General features: G+C 49.3%; 2 protein-coding genes across 2 annotated transcripts in view; one reads left to right on the top strand and one right to left on the bottom strand.

Moving 5' to 3' along the window:
* The first annotated feature begins 576 nt into the window (after positions 1-576).
* Positions 577-14,431, top strand: part of LOC123759069 (uncharacterized) — a 31,657-nt gene continuing 17,802 nt past the window's right edge. Inside the window, exon 1 of the mRNA XM_045743886.2 lies at positions 577-1,113. The gene's annotated coding sequence lies outside the window, so the exon portion shown is untranslated. The remainder of the gene's footprint in view (positions 1,114-14,431) is intronic.
* The window catches only part of LOC138364851 (uncharacterized), a 13,960-nt gene continuing 6,454 nt past the window's right edge, over positions 6,926-14,431 (bottom strand). The window contains exons 2-3 of the mRNA XM_069324832.1: positions 13,509-13,621; positions 6,926-7,655 (exon numbers count right to left, since the gene is read on the bottom strand). Of these exons, the coding sequence (XP_069180933.1) occupies positions 6,926-7,655; positions 13,509-13,621 (843 nt within the window). The remainder of the gene's footprint in view (positions 7,656-13,508; positions 13,622-14,431) is intronic.

Here is a 14,431-nt window from a genome sequence, read left to right as displayed (position 1 = left end):
TAGGTTAGGTGTTTAGGTTCTGTTGGCGATTATTTGTATTTGTAGTACGTAGGTGAAGCATTTACAGCGTTGTGATTCGAACAAAATTCGTCAGTGAAGCACTTGTTCCGGATATGTTCGAACGTTAGCAGTTATGAGTCGTGTGTGAACCGCTTTTCATTCATAAACAGGGGGTTTGGCGGAGTACATGGAATCACTTTTGGATCTTTGCTTGGAGGACGGGCTGACAGTTTGGATTCGAACAGGTCGGCAACGAAGCACTTGTTCGAGAAGTGTTCGGACGTTATCAGTTGCGAGTCGTGTGTAGAGTGTTTTTCAGTCATAAACAGCCTTTGTTGATGAGGACGGGCTGTGTATTTGTACTAAGTCGCTGAAGCATTTCCAGAAGAGCAATTCGGATAAGAGACCTTATCAAAATCGTGTTTCAGAAATGTTCGAACATGGCGTTCGAACTCAATGCTGAACGTTCGAGCATTATTCATTCATAAACGGTTTGGCGGGTGGATTAAGGAGCGTGTGACCATTGTTTGTGAAGACAGTGTGTGGCCAGCAGGCCAGGGCCACGATGGCCGTCTTGTGAAGACAGTGTGTGGCCAGCAGGCCAGGGCCACGATGGCCGTCTTGTGAAGACAGTGTGTGGCTAGCAGGCCAGGGCCACGATGGCCGTCTTGTGAAGACAGTGTGTGGCCAGCAGGCCAGGGCCACGATGGCCGTCTTGTGAAGACAGTGTGTGGCCAGCAGGCCAGGGCCACGATGGCCGTCTTGTGAAGACAGTGTGTGGCCAGCAGGCCAGGGCCACGATGGCCGTCTTGTGAAGACAGTGTGTGGCCAGCAGGCCAGGGCCACGATGGCCGTCTTGTGAAGACAGTGTGTGGCCAGCAGGCCAGGGCCACGATGGCCGTCTTGTGAAGACAGTGTGTGGCCAGCAGGCCAGGGCCACGATGGCCGTCTTGTGAAGACAGTGTGTGGCCAGCAGGCCAGGGCCACGATGGCCGTCTTGTGAAGACAGTGTGTGGCCAGCAGGCCAGGGCCACGATGGCCGACTACCCGCCCACACAACACTACGCCTAAGTCGGCTTCCTCAACACCTCCCGCGAACGGATTAATAATCCTGTATGTTGTTGTTGTTATAGATTCACCTACTTAGAACAAGTTTCAAGTAGCACGGGCTATGGTGAGCCCGTAACTTACCTGGCACAGGAGGGAGCAAGTAGCACGGGCTATAGTGAGCCCGTAACTTACCTGGCACAGGAGGGAGCAAGTAGCACGGGCTATAGTGAGCCCGTAACTTACCTGGCACAGGAGGGAGCAAGTAGCACGGGCTCTGGTGGGCCCGTAGTAAGCTTACCTGGCACAGGAGCGGTGCGTTAATCCTGTGATTGATTGATGGAGATTAAGTCACCCAAGAGGTGGCACGGGCACGAATAGCCCGTAAGTGGTGGCCCTTTTGAGCCATTACCAGTATCAAGAGCTGATACTGGAGATCTGTGGAGGTGCGACTGCACCCTGCGTGACGGGAGATGTCTCCCGGATTAATCCTATACTTGTAAGTTCCTTTAGTATTATCAATCACATACTTTCCTGAGAGCTTTAGGATAAGTGCTTCAGGTTCCCGCAGACCAGTGACCGGAAGTCACGTCAATCTCCATAATGGCGTCCCATTAACCCGAGTTGTGACCTTGTTTGACCTTGTTTGACCTTGTTTGACCCTCATAATTTACACTTATATTTTACGTTTATTTTTTTTAGCATGTTTAATCACTTGTTGAAAGTGATTTCAAGTGATTTTGTGAAGGGGAAGAAGGGAACTCTCGAAGAAAGTTTCAATCCACCACGATTATACTTGGCAGGGGTCAAGATAAGGATTTGGGGATGGGACGGAGGAAAGGAATGGTGCCCAACCACTTGGACGGTCGGGTACTGAACGCCGACCTGCATGACGCGGGACCGTCGCTCTACCGTCCAGCCCAAGTGGTGGACGGGGAGGAACATGCGATTTTCTGCAAGTTAATACAACACTTATCTTCAACACTTAACAAGGGAAGGTTGTCGATGTGAACGACCTCGTATAGCTCCGGTGCTCGTAAACTGTTGTATAAATGTCGACTAAGCGGCGGCCATCACTGCGGAAAGATGTACAGGCTTCGTCAGTCGTTGCATGAATGCTTGACGAGTCCTGGGGCCAGATTCACGAAGCAGTTACGCAAGCACTTACGAACGTGTACATCTTTCCTCAATCTTTGACGGCTTTGTTTACACTTATTAAACAGTTTACAAGCATGAAAACTTCCCAATCAACTGTTATTGTTATTAACAGCCTTCTGGTGCTCCTTAACTGTTTAATAATTGTAAACAAAGCCGGCAAAGATTGAGAAAAGATGTACAGGTTCGTAAGTGCTTACGTAACTGCTTCGTGAATCTGGCCCCTGCCCCCCTCCCTACATCACTTTGTAGCTTTTGTTCACATAAACTTACCGGCTCGATAACAGCATCAAATTGTTCATAGACAGTGTGTGGCCCTTCACCCCCCCCCCTCCCCCCTCCTTGAGTCTCCACAAGTTTTGTTCAGAAAACGCTTAAATTACCCTGTTATAACAAAGCTGTGAGAACTACGCCAGCACTCAATGGCTAAGCTTTAAACTTGTTAACAGCATAGATACAACAGCTTGGAGGCGCGCGTGTGTGTGTGTGTGTGTGTGTGTGTGTGTGTGTGTGTGTGTGTGTGTGTGTGTGTGTTTACTAGTTGTGTTTATACGGGAGTTGAGCTCTGCTCTTTCGGCCCGCCTCTCAACTGTCAATCAACTGTTTACTAACTACTTTTTTTTTTTCTTTTTTTTTTCCACACCACACACACACACACACACACACCCCAGGAAGCAGCCCGTGACAGCTGACTAACTCCCAGGTACCTATTTACTGCTAGGTAACAGGGGCATTCAGGGTGAGAGAAACTTTGCCCATTTGTTTCTGCCTCGTGCGGGAATCGAACCCGCGCCACAGAATTACGAATCCTGCGCGCTATCCATCAGGCTGCGAGACCCCTGTGTGTGTGTGTGTGTGTGTGTGTGTGTGTGTGTGTGTGGGGGGGGGGGGTTGCTCACTGACCCAGTCAGCAGATGTTGGTCAAACAAAGTCGTTTCAACGTTGATTCGACGTTACTCTAGCATGGTTTGGCCCCACTGGATAACTTACAACGGCCAGTTGTTGATGAACTCCCCTTGTGAATGACAGTGACAACTGGCAATTCAGTTTGTAAGCTATATATACAGTCATATTGACAGTCACGCCTGCACCGGCGCCTCTTGCACATGCACGGACGTTTTCAAGACGAATGTTATTTTATACACAAATTTCGCTTGATTTAAATGTTGGCGAAAGTTGGACTGTTGTCAACTGTGGGAGAAAATGCCAAGCTTAACGTGATTGATTGTTGACCAGACCACACACTAGAAGGTGAAGGGACGACGACGTTTCGGTCCGTCCTGGACCATTTTGAAGTCGACAATCGACTTGGGAATGGTCCAGGACGGACCGAAACGTTGTCGTCCCTTCACCTTCTAGTGTGTGGTCTGGTCAACATACTTCAGCCACGTTATTGTGACTCATCGCCTGCAACGTGATTGATTCCCTATTTGCAAAACTCGTGTCAGATGGTAAATATGTTTCATTATCCCGATTATATAATCGGGATAATGATCGTTCATTCGGGATATGACATGGAATTATTTTATTTAATTTGATCAATTACGAGTAGAACTTGCTTAATGATGTTATGATTCTTGCACCAGCGTCCATAACCCCTCCAGTGCGCACAATATCCAAGAGTGGCCTTGGTTCCACGTTACGCTTGGATATTGTGTCCACTGACAGGGAGCCAGTCGGCCGAGCGGACAGCACGCTGGACTTGTGATCCTGTGGTCCTGGGTTCGATCCCAGGCGCCGGCGAGAAACAATGGGCAGAGTTTCTTTCACCCTATGCCCCTGTTACCTAGCAGTAAAACAGGTACCTGGGTGTTAGTCAGCTGTCACGGGCTGCTTTCTGGGGGGTGGAGGCCTGGTCGAGGACCGGGCCCCGGGGACACTAAAAAGCCCCGAAATCATCTCAAGATAACCTAATTAATTATGTTAACGTCATTTGCCCGTCAGTGGGGTTATACCACAGCGGGTCTAACCAAACACTCCGGCCTCCCAAATTAATGAACAAATTAAAACAAAACTAATTTCTCAATGTGGTTTTTGTTTCATAAGATTGTTGGTTGACAGCAGCAGGCTTATCACGTACTGCTTGTAGCTCGCGGAAGAGGAATGGCCACCCGCGAGCTTAGTTTCTTTTTTTTCAGATGCAGTCAGTCATGATGATTTTTCTGTGTCACTTGAGAAAGTCTTTTTTCAAAGATTAGGAACGTGTGTGTAACTGCGTTTCCCCCCTCTGTGGGGGGGGCTACGTCCCCTTACCCCTCTACCTCGCTCCATCCTCAGTAGATTACATTACAGGCAGCCTGTCTTCCTCACGGGAGACATCTCCCGTCACGCAGGGTGCAGTCGCACCTCCACAGATCTCCAGTATCAGCTCTTGATACTGGTAATGGCTCAAAAGGGCCTCCACTTACGGGCTATTCATGCCCGTGCCACCTTTTGGGTGGCTTAATCTTTATCAATCATCAATCTGTCTTCCTAAGGTTTCCCAACGTCAATAAATTGTCGTAGTAAAGTGCCCTTACCCTAACCTACCAGAGAACAGAAAACGGGACAGTGTGTCAATTTCGCGAGCCACTTCCACTTTCTAGTACGACAATTTTTGCCCCTTTGGTAGAGGACAAAATGTGACCTTGTATTAGAAGGTCGGGTTGCCTGCCCTTCCCCACACTGTGCCACACTGTAGGCTTATTATTATTAACATCTTTATTGACAAAATTAATTACAATTTTGCCTAATCTGCGGATTTTGATAGTCTTATTAAATTGAGGATAATGCTAGTATTCACTGTCACGCAGGACAGAGGGTCATACATAAGACAATAGGTCTAAACTGTAGGCTGGAGCACATATCATGGTTACAATCAATGTTTTAATGTATGAATATGTGAAAGCAACTTTCTATTGTGCACTGCCACACAAGGGCAGGGATGGGTTCATAAGTGATACAGCTTAGAAGTAATATAAATAAAAACTGTTCTTCATTCTTTAAAATGGACAAGCAAATTTTGGGTAAATTGTTAGGATGTCGTCCAGAACACCTGAGTCAATAAAATAGTTACACAGTTGGTGGTACAAGAGGCCAGGAGGTCTAAAGTCCTCTACGGTTTCACATTCATCAATATACTGTTCTAGTGAACGCATTAAAGGTTTATCACAGAGTTTACAATCTGAATATTCTGGTAGTGGCTCAGCCTCACTAACCTGCCAGATGTGTCTATAGCCAAGGCGAATTACAGCAATGACTACATCACATTGCCTGGTCCGGTTACTGTGCTGACCATACAAATACCTATTATTACACAACTTGTCATAACTTTTAATACTGCAGCTTTCAGGTCTCTGGGCATTTCTTAGTTCTTCTAAATCTGAATTAATTTCTTTAATTTGTATGTTTCTAATAACTGCATTAGATAGTCCAAAGTCATAATCAGTGTTTTCTTTCCTGCAAGCCTCATTGGCCAATTGATCTACAAAGTCATGTTTTCCAACTCCAACATGGGATGGAATCCACACAAATTTTATACAAGAGTTATTATCATTGGCAAAAATTACATTCCATTTAATATTACAAGCTACTTCAGACATCACATTGTAGGCAGTTGTAAAAACAATCACAGCAACAGTGTGCTTGTCGTGTCATCCAGGGTACAAGCACGTCTCGTACCCATAACGTCTGTGTACAACATGGGTTGTTAATAATAACAAAAGCTTTGGGTTGTGAAGTTTCGAAGCTCGTCAACTGTTTAATGAATGTAAACGAAGCCGTCATGACTTGAGGAGAGAGATGTACAGGTTCCTCAAGTGGATACGTAAATACTTGATGAATGTTGACCAGACCACACACTAGAAATTGAAGGGACGACGACGTTTCGGTCCGTCCTGGACCATTCTCAAGTCGATTGTGACTTGTGACTTTTCAATTTCTAGTGTGTGGTCTGGTCAACATACTTCAGCCACGTTATTGTGACTCATCGCCTGCATACTTGATGAATGTTGGCTCTGAGCTGGAGTCTAAAGCGTATTGAGGACGAGACGAGACAGATTCACGCGTATTAGTGCGTTATGCAGTTTTCGAGGGAAATATAATTCGTGCTAGACTGGGCTAGGCTCGACTAGGTGAAGGAAGGCTAGATAAGATTAGGGCGGGCTAGGCTCGACAAGCTTTGATGACGTTAGATTAAGTTTTCATTTGATAAAATCCGAAGGGGATTACCGTGTAATCCCAAGGCTTGAGAAGGAAGCTGGAATGTTGAACTATAATCATGTACAACACGCCTTGTTGCACATGTCATCTACGAACCTGTTCAGTACCTAAGCCAACGCAGCCCACCGGCTTGCCATAGAGACTCGACTCAAATTTATCGGGTAATAAATGTTTACATCGTCAAACGCTTGACGCTGAGGCTGGCGCCAATCAGGGTTGTTAACATGCGCCCCCTCCCCCCCCCCTCCAACGAGTCCCAGGTGAAACCCCGGAGGAGAATCAGGTAACGGTGTCACTCCTGATGGGGGCTTAGGTCTCGGTGTTGTTGTTTTCTGAGTGATTTGTGGTTGGAGGGGGGGGGGGAGGGGGGAGGGGTTGTCGTGTTTTGTACCCCAGATTTCGTCGCTATATACTTCCCTGGGGGGGGGAGGGGGGTTTATGGAGGGTTTTTAATATTTCTTTGCCACAGCGAGTTAGTGTATTAGAGGCTTGGTGTGAAGCAGTCACCACAGCACAGCGGACATTACTGGTCTGTGTTGAAGTTATTCTGTGCTGATTTTTTCTTGTACCGAGGCATGCGATGTTCAGGAAGAAATGGGCGGGTGGGGGCGCCGCTGAAGGTGGAGTGGGCGGGTGGGGGCGCCGCTGAAGGTGGAGTGGGCGGGTGGGGGCGCCGCTGAAGGTGGAGTGGGCGGGTGGGGGCGCCGCTGAAGGTGGAGTGGGCGGGTGGGGGCGCCGCTGAAGGTGGAGTGGGCGGGTGGGGGCGCCGCTGAAGGTGGAGTGGGCGGGTGGGGGCGCCGGTGAAGGTGGAGTGGGCGGGTGGGGGCGCCGCTGAAGGTGGAGTGGGCGGGTGGGGGCGCCGCTGAAGGTGGAGTGGGCGGGTGGGGGCGCCGCTGAAGGTGGAGTGGGCGGGTGGGGGCGCCGCTGAAGGTGGAGTGGGCGGGTGGGGGCGCCGCTGAAGGTGGAGTGGGCGGGTGGGGGCGCCGCTGAAGGTGGAGTGGGCGGGTGGGGGCGCCGCTGAAGGTGGAGTGGGCGGGTGGGGGCGCCGCTGAAGGTGGAGTGGGCGGGTGAGGACGCCGCTGAAGGTGGAGTGGGCGGGTGGGGGCGCCGCTGAAGGTGGAGTGGGCGGGTGGGGGCGCCGCTGAAGGTGGAGTGGGCGGGTGGGGGCGCCGCTGAAGGTGGAGTGGGCGGGTGGGGGCGCCGCTGAAGGTGCAGTGGGCGGGTGGGGGCGCCACAGTTGTATCAATACATTACTGAAAATATCCAAGAGTTAGGTCAATAGTTTTGGAACGATTCTATCACATTTACCAGGTGGTTCTTCCTCATTTGGGAAATAGAAAAGACTCCCAAGCTTGCCTTACTCCCCTGCTGGGCCTGGTGCATTGTCGAGGTCCGGTTTACCACCCTTATAGAGGGGCAGTAAATGCGAAGTAACAAAATAGCAATATAGTGTTTTTTCAGTCTACTAAGAGGAGAGATGGTTACAATGACACGGTAATCTGGGTCCCATTGGATGGCTAAATGGGTGAGGGTTAGGTGGGCTTTTCATAATTAGATAAGTGTTTGATGTCAAGTACTTCTGCTATGTCTCTTATGATTGTTATATCTGTCGATTATTTTTGTATTGCTGGTCAGGTCTTCTGGCGATGGCCTGGATGAGTGTAGAATTTGTTCTCTTTAGTAGAGCCTTGTTTGTGTCTTGTGAGGCACCTTCAGAACCAGTATTAGCCCCAACTTCTCTCCATAAGACGAGCAAGGCAACATCTATTTTTTCAGGTGCCAAACACTGTGTAAATATCATGACTATTGAAGATCACACAATTTCTACTCGCAACCAGACCATCACCAGAGATCCTGACCAACAAGAAGTGACACAGTAGTAGTAGTAGTTCACATCAGGCAGTGTCATTCAGTTAACAGCCAGTTCGTGTCTACATTTGCCCTTCCAATCAACTACCTCCCTTCCCAAGAGACTCATTACAGCTTGGCAGCAGGAGAGGCAACCAGTATGTCAGTGCCATCTTCACCGTGATGGCACTGACGTACTGGTGCCAACCTACAGTTTTAATGGTGGATGTTTGTCCTCTGGAAAGTAATCATTACACTTTCTGGAAAAAAAACTGGACTGTTTTCTAAGAGAAGTTCCGGATCAGCCGGGCTGTGATGGGTATGTGCGCCTGCGGGCCGCTCCAAGCAACAGCCTGGTGGACCAAACTCTCACAAGTCGAGCCTGGCCTCGGGCCGGGCTTGGGGAATAGAAGACCTCCCAGAACCCCATCAACCAGGTATCAAGCAGGTATCACTTGGTATCTAGAGATCACTCTTAATCGCGGCTATTTTGCGTTTATTAGTGCAACAAATATATGGCGCATCACCGCATCTCTTTCAAAGGCTTATTAGCGACTTCTGTATCGGGATTGGTGCAGAGCGTCCATGATGGGGGAGATATGATCCCCCCTCTCGACCAATCAGAGACGGGTACTATCTGAGTATAATGTTTCAGAAGTGTGCCACCTTGTGGTCTTAAGGTGTCTTCACCCACCTCCACCCCGTCACCTCTCCCTCCCTCACCAACTGCAGTCGCTTTTAGCGTGTCTGTTGAGGTCTTCTGATTATGGCGATTATTCGCGGTGATTATTCGCGGTGATTACTCGTGGTGATTACTCGTGGTGATTATTCGCGGTGATTATTCGCGGTGATTATTCGCGGTGATTACTCGTGGTGATTATTCGTGACGAATATTGACCAATTTTGTCGCAGCATCACCGTCCAGGGTATAAAATATGTACAAATCCACAAGGGCCGTGACGAGGATTCGAACCTGCGTCCGGGAGCATCCCAGACACTGCCTTAATCGACTGAGCTACGACTCTGTGTGTGGTGTTATAAAATATGTAGTCCAGCCAAATTACGACCATTCTGAAATGGTCGTAATTTGTATAACTGGTTGAAAGTACCACAATGTAACAAGAGCCCCGCCAAGCCACTTTTTGTAACATTTTTGTTACAGCATCTAGGACAAAATACAGCTAAAAAAACAACCTAAATAGTATAGCACGTATATGTACTTTATTAGGCCTAGGGTGGTCAGAGTAGGCTTTACTGTAACATAAACTTAGCAAGTTTTCCAGTTAAAAATAAAGAGTACAAGAGTCTATTTTCTGGTGGTCCATCACGACGTGTACTTTCGAAGACATCGTTACTATTGGTACTTTGATTTTAGGAGAATGGGCCGTTTAGACCGTGGTCTGTAGGAGGCCTGGTCGAGGACCGGGCCGCGGGGACGTTGAGCCCCGAAATCATGGCTAGGTAACATTATTTCCTCGTTATTAGGGGACGCTTAGGGTCCGCTGTGCCTTTGGCCAAGGTGTCCCGGACGACGTAGTGAGCCTCGGGCCAACAAGTGCACTTTATCTCGAGTGTGTGGGGCCACATGCTCGCCTGGAGGTCGACCTGGCCGCCTGGAGGTGGACCTGGCCGCCTGGGAGGTGGACCTGGCCGCCTGGAAGGTCGACCTGGCCGCCTGGAGGTCGACCTGGCCGCCTGGAGGTCGACCAGGTCCGCCTGGAGGTCGACCTGGCCGCCTGGGAGGTGGACCTGGCCGCCTGGAAGGTGGACCTGGCCGCCTGGAAGGTGGACCTGTCCCGCCTGGAAGGTGGACCTGTCCCGCCTGGAAGGTGGACCTGTCCCGCCTGGAAGGTGGACCTGTCCCGCCTGGAAGGTGGACCTGTCCCGCCTGGAAGGTGGACCTGTCCCGCCTGGAAGGTGGACCTGTCCCGCCTGGAAGGTGGACCTGTCCCGCCTGGAAGGTGGACCTGTCCCGCCTGGAAGGTGGACCTGTCCCGCCTGGAAGGTCGACCTGTCCCGCCTGGAAGGTCGACCTGTCCCGCCTGGGAGGTCGACCTGTCCCGCCTGGAAGGTCGACCTGTCCCGCCTGGGAGGTCGACCTGTCCCGCCTGGGAGGTCGACCTGTCCCGCCTGGAGGTGGACCTGTCCCGCCTGGAGGTCGACCTGGTGACTACATCGATGGGGTGAGGGGTCACCTCCCCCTCTCCCCGCGCCTGAATGTCCGGTACTGTCATGTTCACATTTGTCTCCACTTTCTCTCCAAGTTCTCGCTCTCGGAAACTTGGACTAGGGTTCATTAAAAGGATAATACTGGCGTTTCTGATCCCAAGTAAGCGGCCTTATCCTTCACTTGCACGCATCTGAAGCCTTGCCCCCCATTGCCTTGCCTACCTCGGGTAGAAATTTGCAACAAAAAATGTGATTGACAAGTCTTGTATTTATAGGCATTTCTTCCTTTAGTGTTAAGATAGACAACACGGAACTACTGACTGTCGTGCTCTAGTAACAATTGAATGACTCTGTTTCTGCTTCATTCTGGAATGTACTAATAATATTCTTGAAGGTTTAGTCTTTTACTGGGGAATGGAAATTTAAGATGCCAAGTGCTACTTGTAGCTTAGCATTTGCAGTGTCTCGTGCAACAACACGGCTGATCTTGGAGTCATCTTGTGAGTGATGCGACTTAGTGGAGAGGTTCAACGATTGTTTATAGCTTAACGACCTTTACTTAAACTTATTGACGATTTTCTATTTTCCTCCCTAATTCTTGAGCATGATTCTACCCTCTGTTTATGGCCCTTATATCTATCAGTGCCAGAAGACCTATCCATGCCCCCCTAGCCTCGCCACTGTGCCTATCACTGTGTATACCATATAATCCCCTATGACAAACACTGTCACTTTTCCCCCTATGCCCATTAATGCTGCCTATATCCTTAGGCTTAGTAGCCTAGGCTATTTCTACCCTCCCCTCCCTCGCTGGGCCTCGTTCCTTGCAAATCTGTGTTCAGTCCCCAAAGGGTGAAATAGGCGGTCACTATTCCTTCCCTCGTCCGTACCACCATACAGCACATGGCAGGAATATTGGGACCAAAGGGTCTGTCTCACACCCTTTGTCCCAGTACACCCTTCAAGTGGTGTATGGTGGTACTGGTTGGGCCGTTATGGGGAGAAACTGCTCTTGTCACATGGTCTCCATGTGGTCTCTTAACTCGCAAGTCTGGAGACAAAATGGTGTCTCTCCTTCACCTATCCTTATCTATGCTGTTGTTCTTATCGCTGCCCCTATTCCTAGGAGGAGTGATGATAGGTGGGAGGGGGGATTGAGGGGGAACCCGGATATCGGTGGGAAGAAGCCTTCCACGGCCAAGTTTTTGTGGTGAGGGCTGGCCGAGAGGGCATTGACCTGGCCAGTGCCACGACCACCACCTCCCCCCTTTACCTCCCCCCACCTCACCCCTTCCCCTCACCTAACCCCTCCCCCAACTCTCCCCAACCTCTACCACTTTTCTCACTCTTTGGTAAGATTCTCTAAACCGAAATTGGAGTCTGAAAATGGCTGATGTCTGATCTATTGAGTTCTTTATCGAGAGTTGATGACCTCGACGTCTTAAATGACGCACTCACCAGCCCCAACCCAGTGGGCACAGTGCTCTATAGTGTGATGGCGGTTCAGTGATGAATCAAAGTTGATTCGACGTTGAATTTTGGCGTTGATCTTGGATATTGTGCTCACTGGATGGGGGGGGGGGAGGGAAGCGTTGGTTACTGCCTACAGCCACTCTTCTTCTTTCTCTCTCTCTCTCTCTCTCTCTCTCTCTCTCTCTCTCTCTCTCTCTCTCTCTCTCTCTCTCTCTCTCACTTATCCTGACTTTGTCCACTGCGTTCATACGTTATCACTGAGTCAGTAACTTTCCTTATGCATTTTGTCTCGAAGGACGAGTTTACTGGGCAGTGTCACCCATCCTGTGAGTGAACATGACGTCTTAAGGGACAGTACCGGGCAGTGTCACCCATCCTGTGAGTGAACATGACGTCTTAAGGGACAGTACCGGGCAGTGTCACCCATCCTGTGAGTGAACATGACGTCTTAAGGGACAGTACTGGGCAGTGTCACCCATCCTGTGAGTGAACATGACGTCTTAAGGGACAGTACCGGGCAGTGTCACCCATCCTGTGAGTGAACATGACGTCTTAAGGGACAGTACTGGGCAGTGTCACCCATCCTGTGAGTGAACATGACGTCTTAAGGGACAGTACTGGGCAGTGTCACCCATCCTGTGAGTGAACATGACGTCTTAAGGGACAGTACCGGGCAGTGTCACCCATCCTGCGAGTGAACATGACGTCTTAAGGGACAGTACTGGGCAGTGTCATCCATCCTGTGAGTGAACATGACGTCTTAAGGGACAGTACCGGGCAGTGTCACCCATCCTGTGAGTGAACATGACGTCTTAAGGGACAGTACTGGGCAGTGTCACCCATCCTGTGAGTGAACATGACGTCTTAAGGGACAGTACCGGGCAGTGTCACCCATCCTGTGAGTGAACATGACGTCTTAAGGGACAGTACTGGGCAGTGTCACCCATCCTGTGAGTGAACATACCGCCAAAGCAGCGTGTTCAACATTCCACAATAGGAGCAACACTGGCTGGATTGTTCCCGTCACCTGTACCCAGACACACCTGAGGACTGACTTGTCAAGACAACGGATCGTCAGATTAAGAACATAACATTTGCCAACCCTAAAACTTGAATTATCTTGCGGAAGCAAAGTTGGGGGGATAGGGTCGTTTGTAAGATTATACATAGGGCAACAATGTGTTATCTCAGGTCATGCAATGTATGCAAGATCAACGATGATGCCTTGTAAGATAAGGGGAAGACAGACACAGTCTCTCAGGGAGTGTAGTCCAAAGATTTAGTGTCTGTGCTGGTCTTGGTGGTGGCCAGGCCTTCTCTTGGTCGTCATCTTCAAGACAAAGTTTTCTTTTGCTTTTAAATGGTTCTATTTTTTTTTCTGGTTTTCCTTCATTTTCAACATCCCCCCCTAATTCTCCGTCTCTCAGCCCCTCCCCTTCCCCCTTTTTTTCCATTCTCGTGCCTCTACACCTCTGTATACTGACTTCTCAATATCTATCTTCCCTCCCTCACTCTCTCCTCTCTCTCTGTTCAACCCCCCCCCCTTCCGCACCTCTACTCTGACGCCCCCCCCCCCTCCTCCACAACACCTCTACACCCCCCTCTTGACCATAAACCAGTTCGGCCTCTTCTTGGCCGCTTTCGCTTGGAGAAAGTGGATGGCCAATTCCTCGGTGCTTCGTAATTTCAAGATGGAAGTGAAAGCTTTCTCGGACGTCTCGTCTAGACGCTGAAAAAATATACACAAGAGTATTTTGTAACAGCCTAAAGGCAATTGGAACATCGGTTTTAGTAACGGCTTTTTTTGTATCATTAAAGTCTATTTTTGTCTTTGGCAAATGATAGAATTTTTACCATAATAAAATAGTAAGGGAGTCCCAACATCAGGTTTAATATTATATTATTTATTGTATTATATTTTTAAAGCCCATATTTAATTTTTTAAAGTCTTTAAAACTTGAATAATTAGTTTTTTTATATTTGCTGTAGTTTGGGAGAGTTAAATTAAATTAAGATTTTTTCATATTTTAAGTTGTATGATAATTTTTAGGCTCCCGAGTTTCGTATTGAATGTATGAACGAGGAAGAGAAACTATTGGTGTGGATGTGTAGGGGATGGGTATACTTGGTTGTGAATGTATACTCCCCGGGTATACTTGGTGGGTGAGATGGGGCATGTGTGTGTGTGTGTGTGTGTGTGTGTGTGTGTGTGTGTGGAGTGCCTCAGATGAGTTTAGAGTGCTTCCCCAGAGTCCATCACCGGAGCACCTCATGTCTATCAACTAATTAGCACAGGCAGCGTTGACACATGTGTAACTAGGCTCTGTTGTGCTCTGCTGGGCTCTGCTGGGCTCTGTTGTGCTCTGCTGGGCTCTGCTGGGCTCTGTTGTGCTCTGCTGGGCTCTGCTGGGCTGGACTACGTTGGAAGGAACAACCTCTGGAGAACTACCTTAATGATGGCTCCTTGTCGAGGTAGGGGGGGGGGTCTTATCCCCCCCCCTGCAATGTGTTGGTGGGTCTTAGCCCCTCCCCTGCAAGG

Source organism: Procambarus clarkii, chromosome 15 (assembly GCF_040958095.1).
Source record: "Procambarus clarkii isolate CNS0578487 chromosome 15, FALCON_Pclarkii_2.0, whole genome shotgun sequence".
NCBI lineage: Eukaryota > Metazoa > Arthropoda > Malacostraca > Decapoda > Cambaridae > Procambarus > Procambarus clarkii.
Note: the sequence above shows the minus strand (reverse complement) of the source record. Positions and strands in the feature narration are given on the sequence as shown.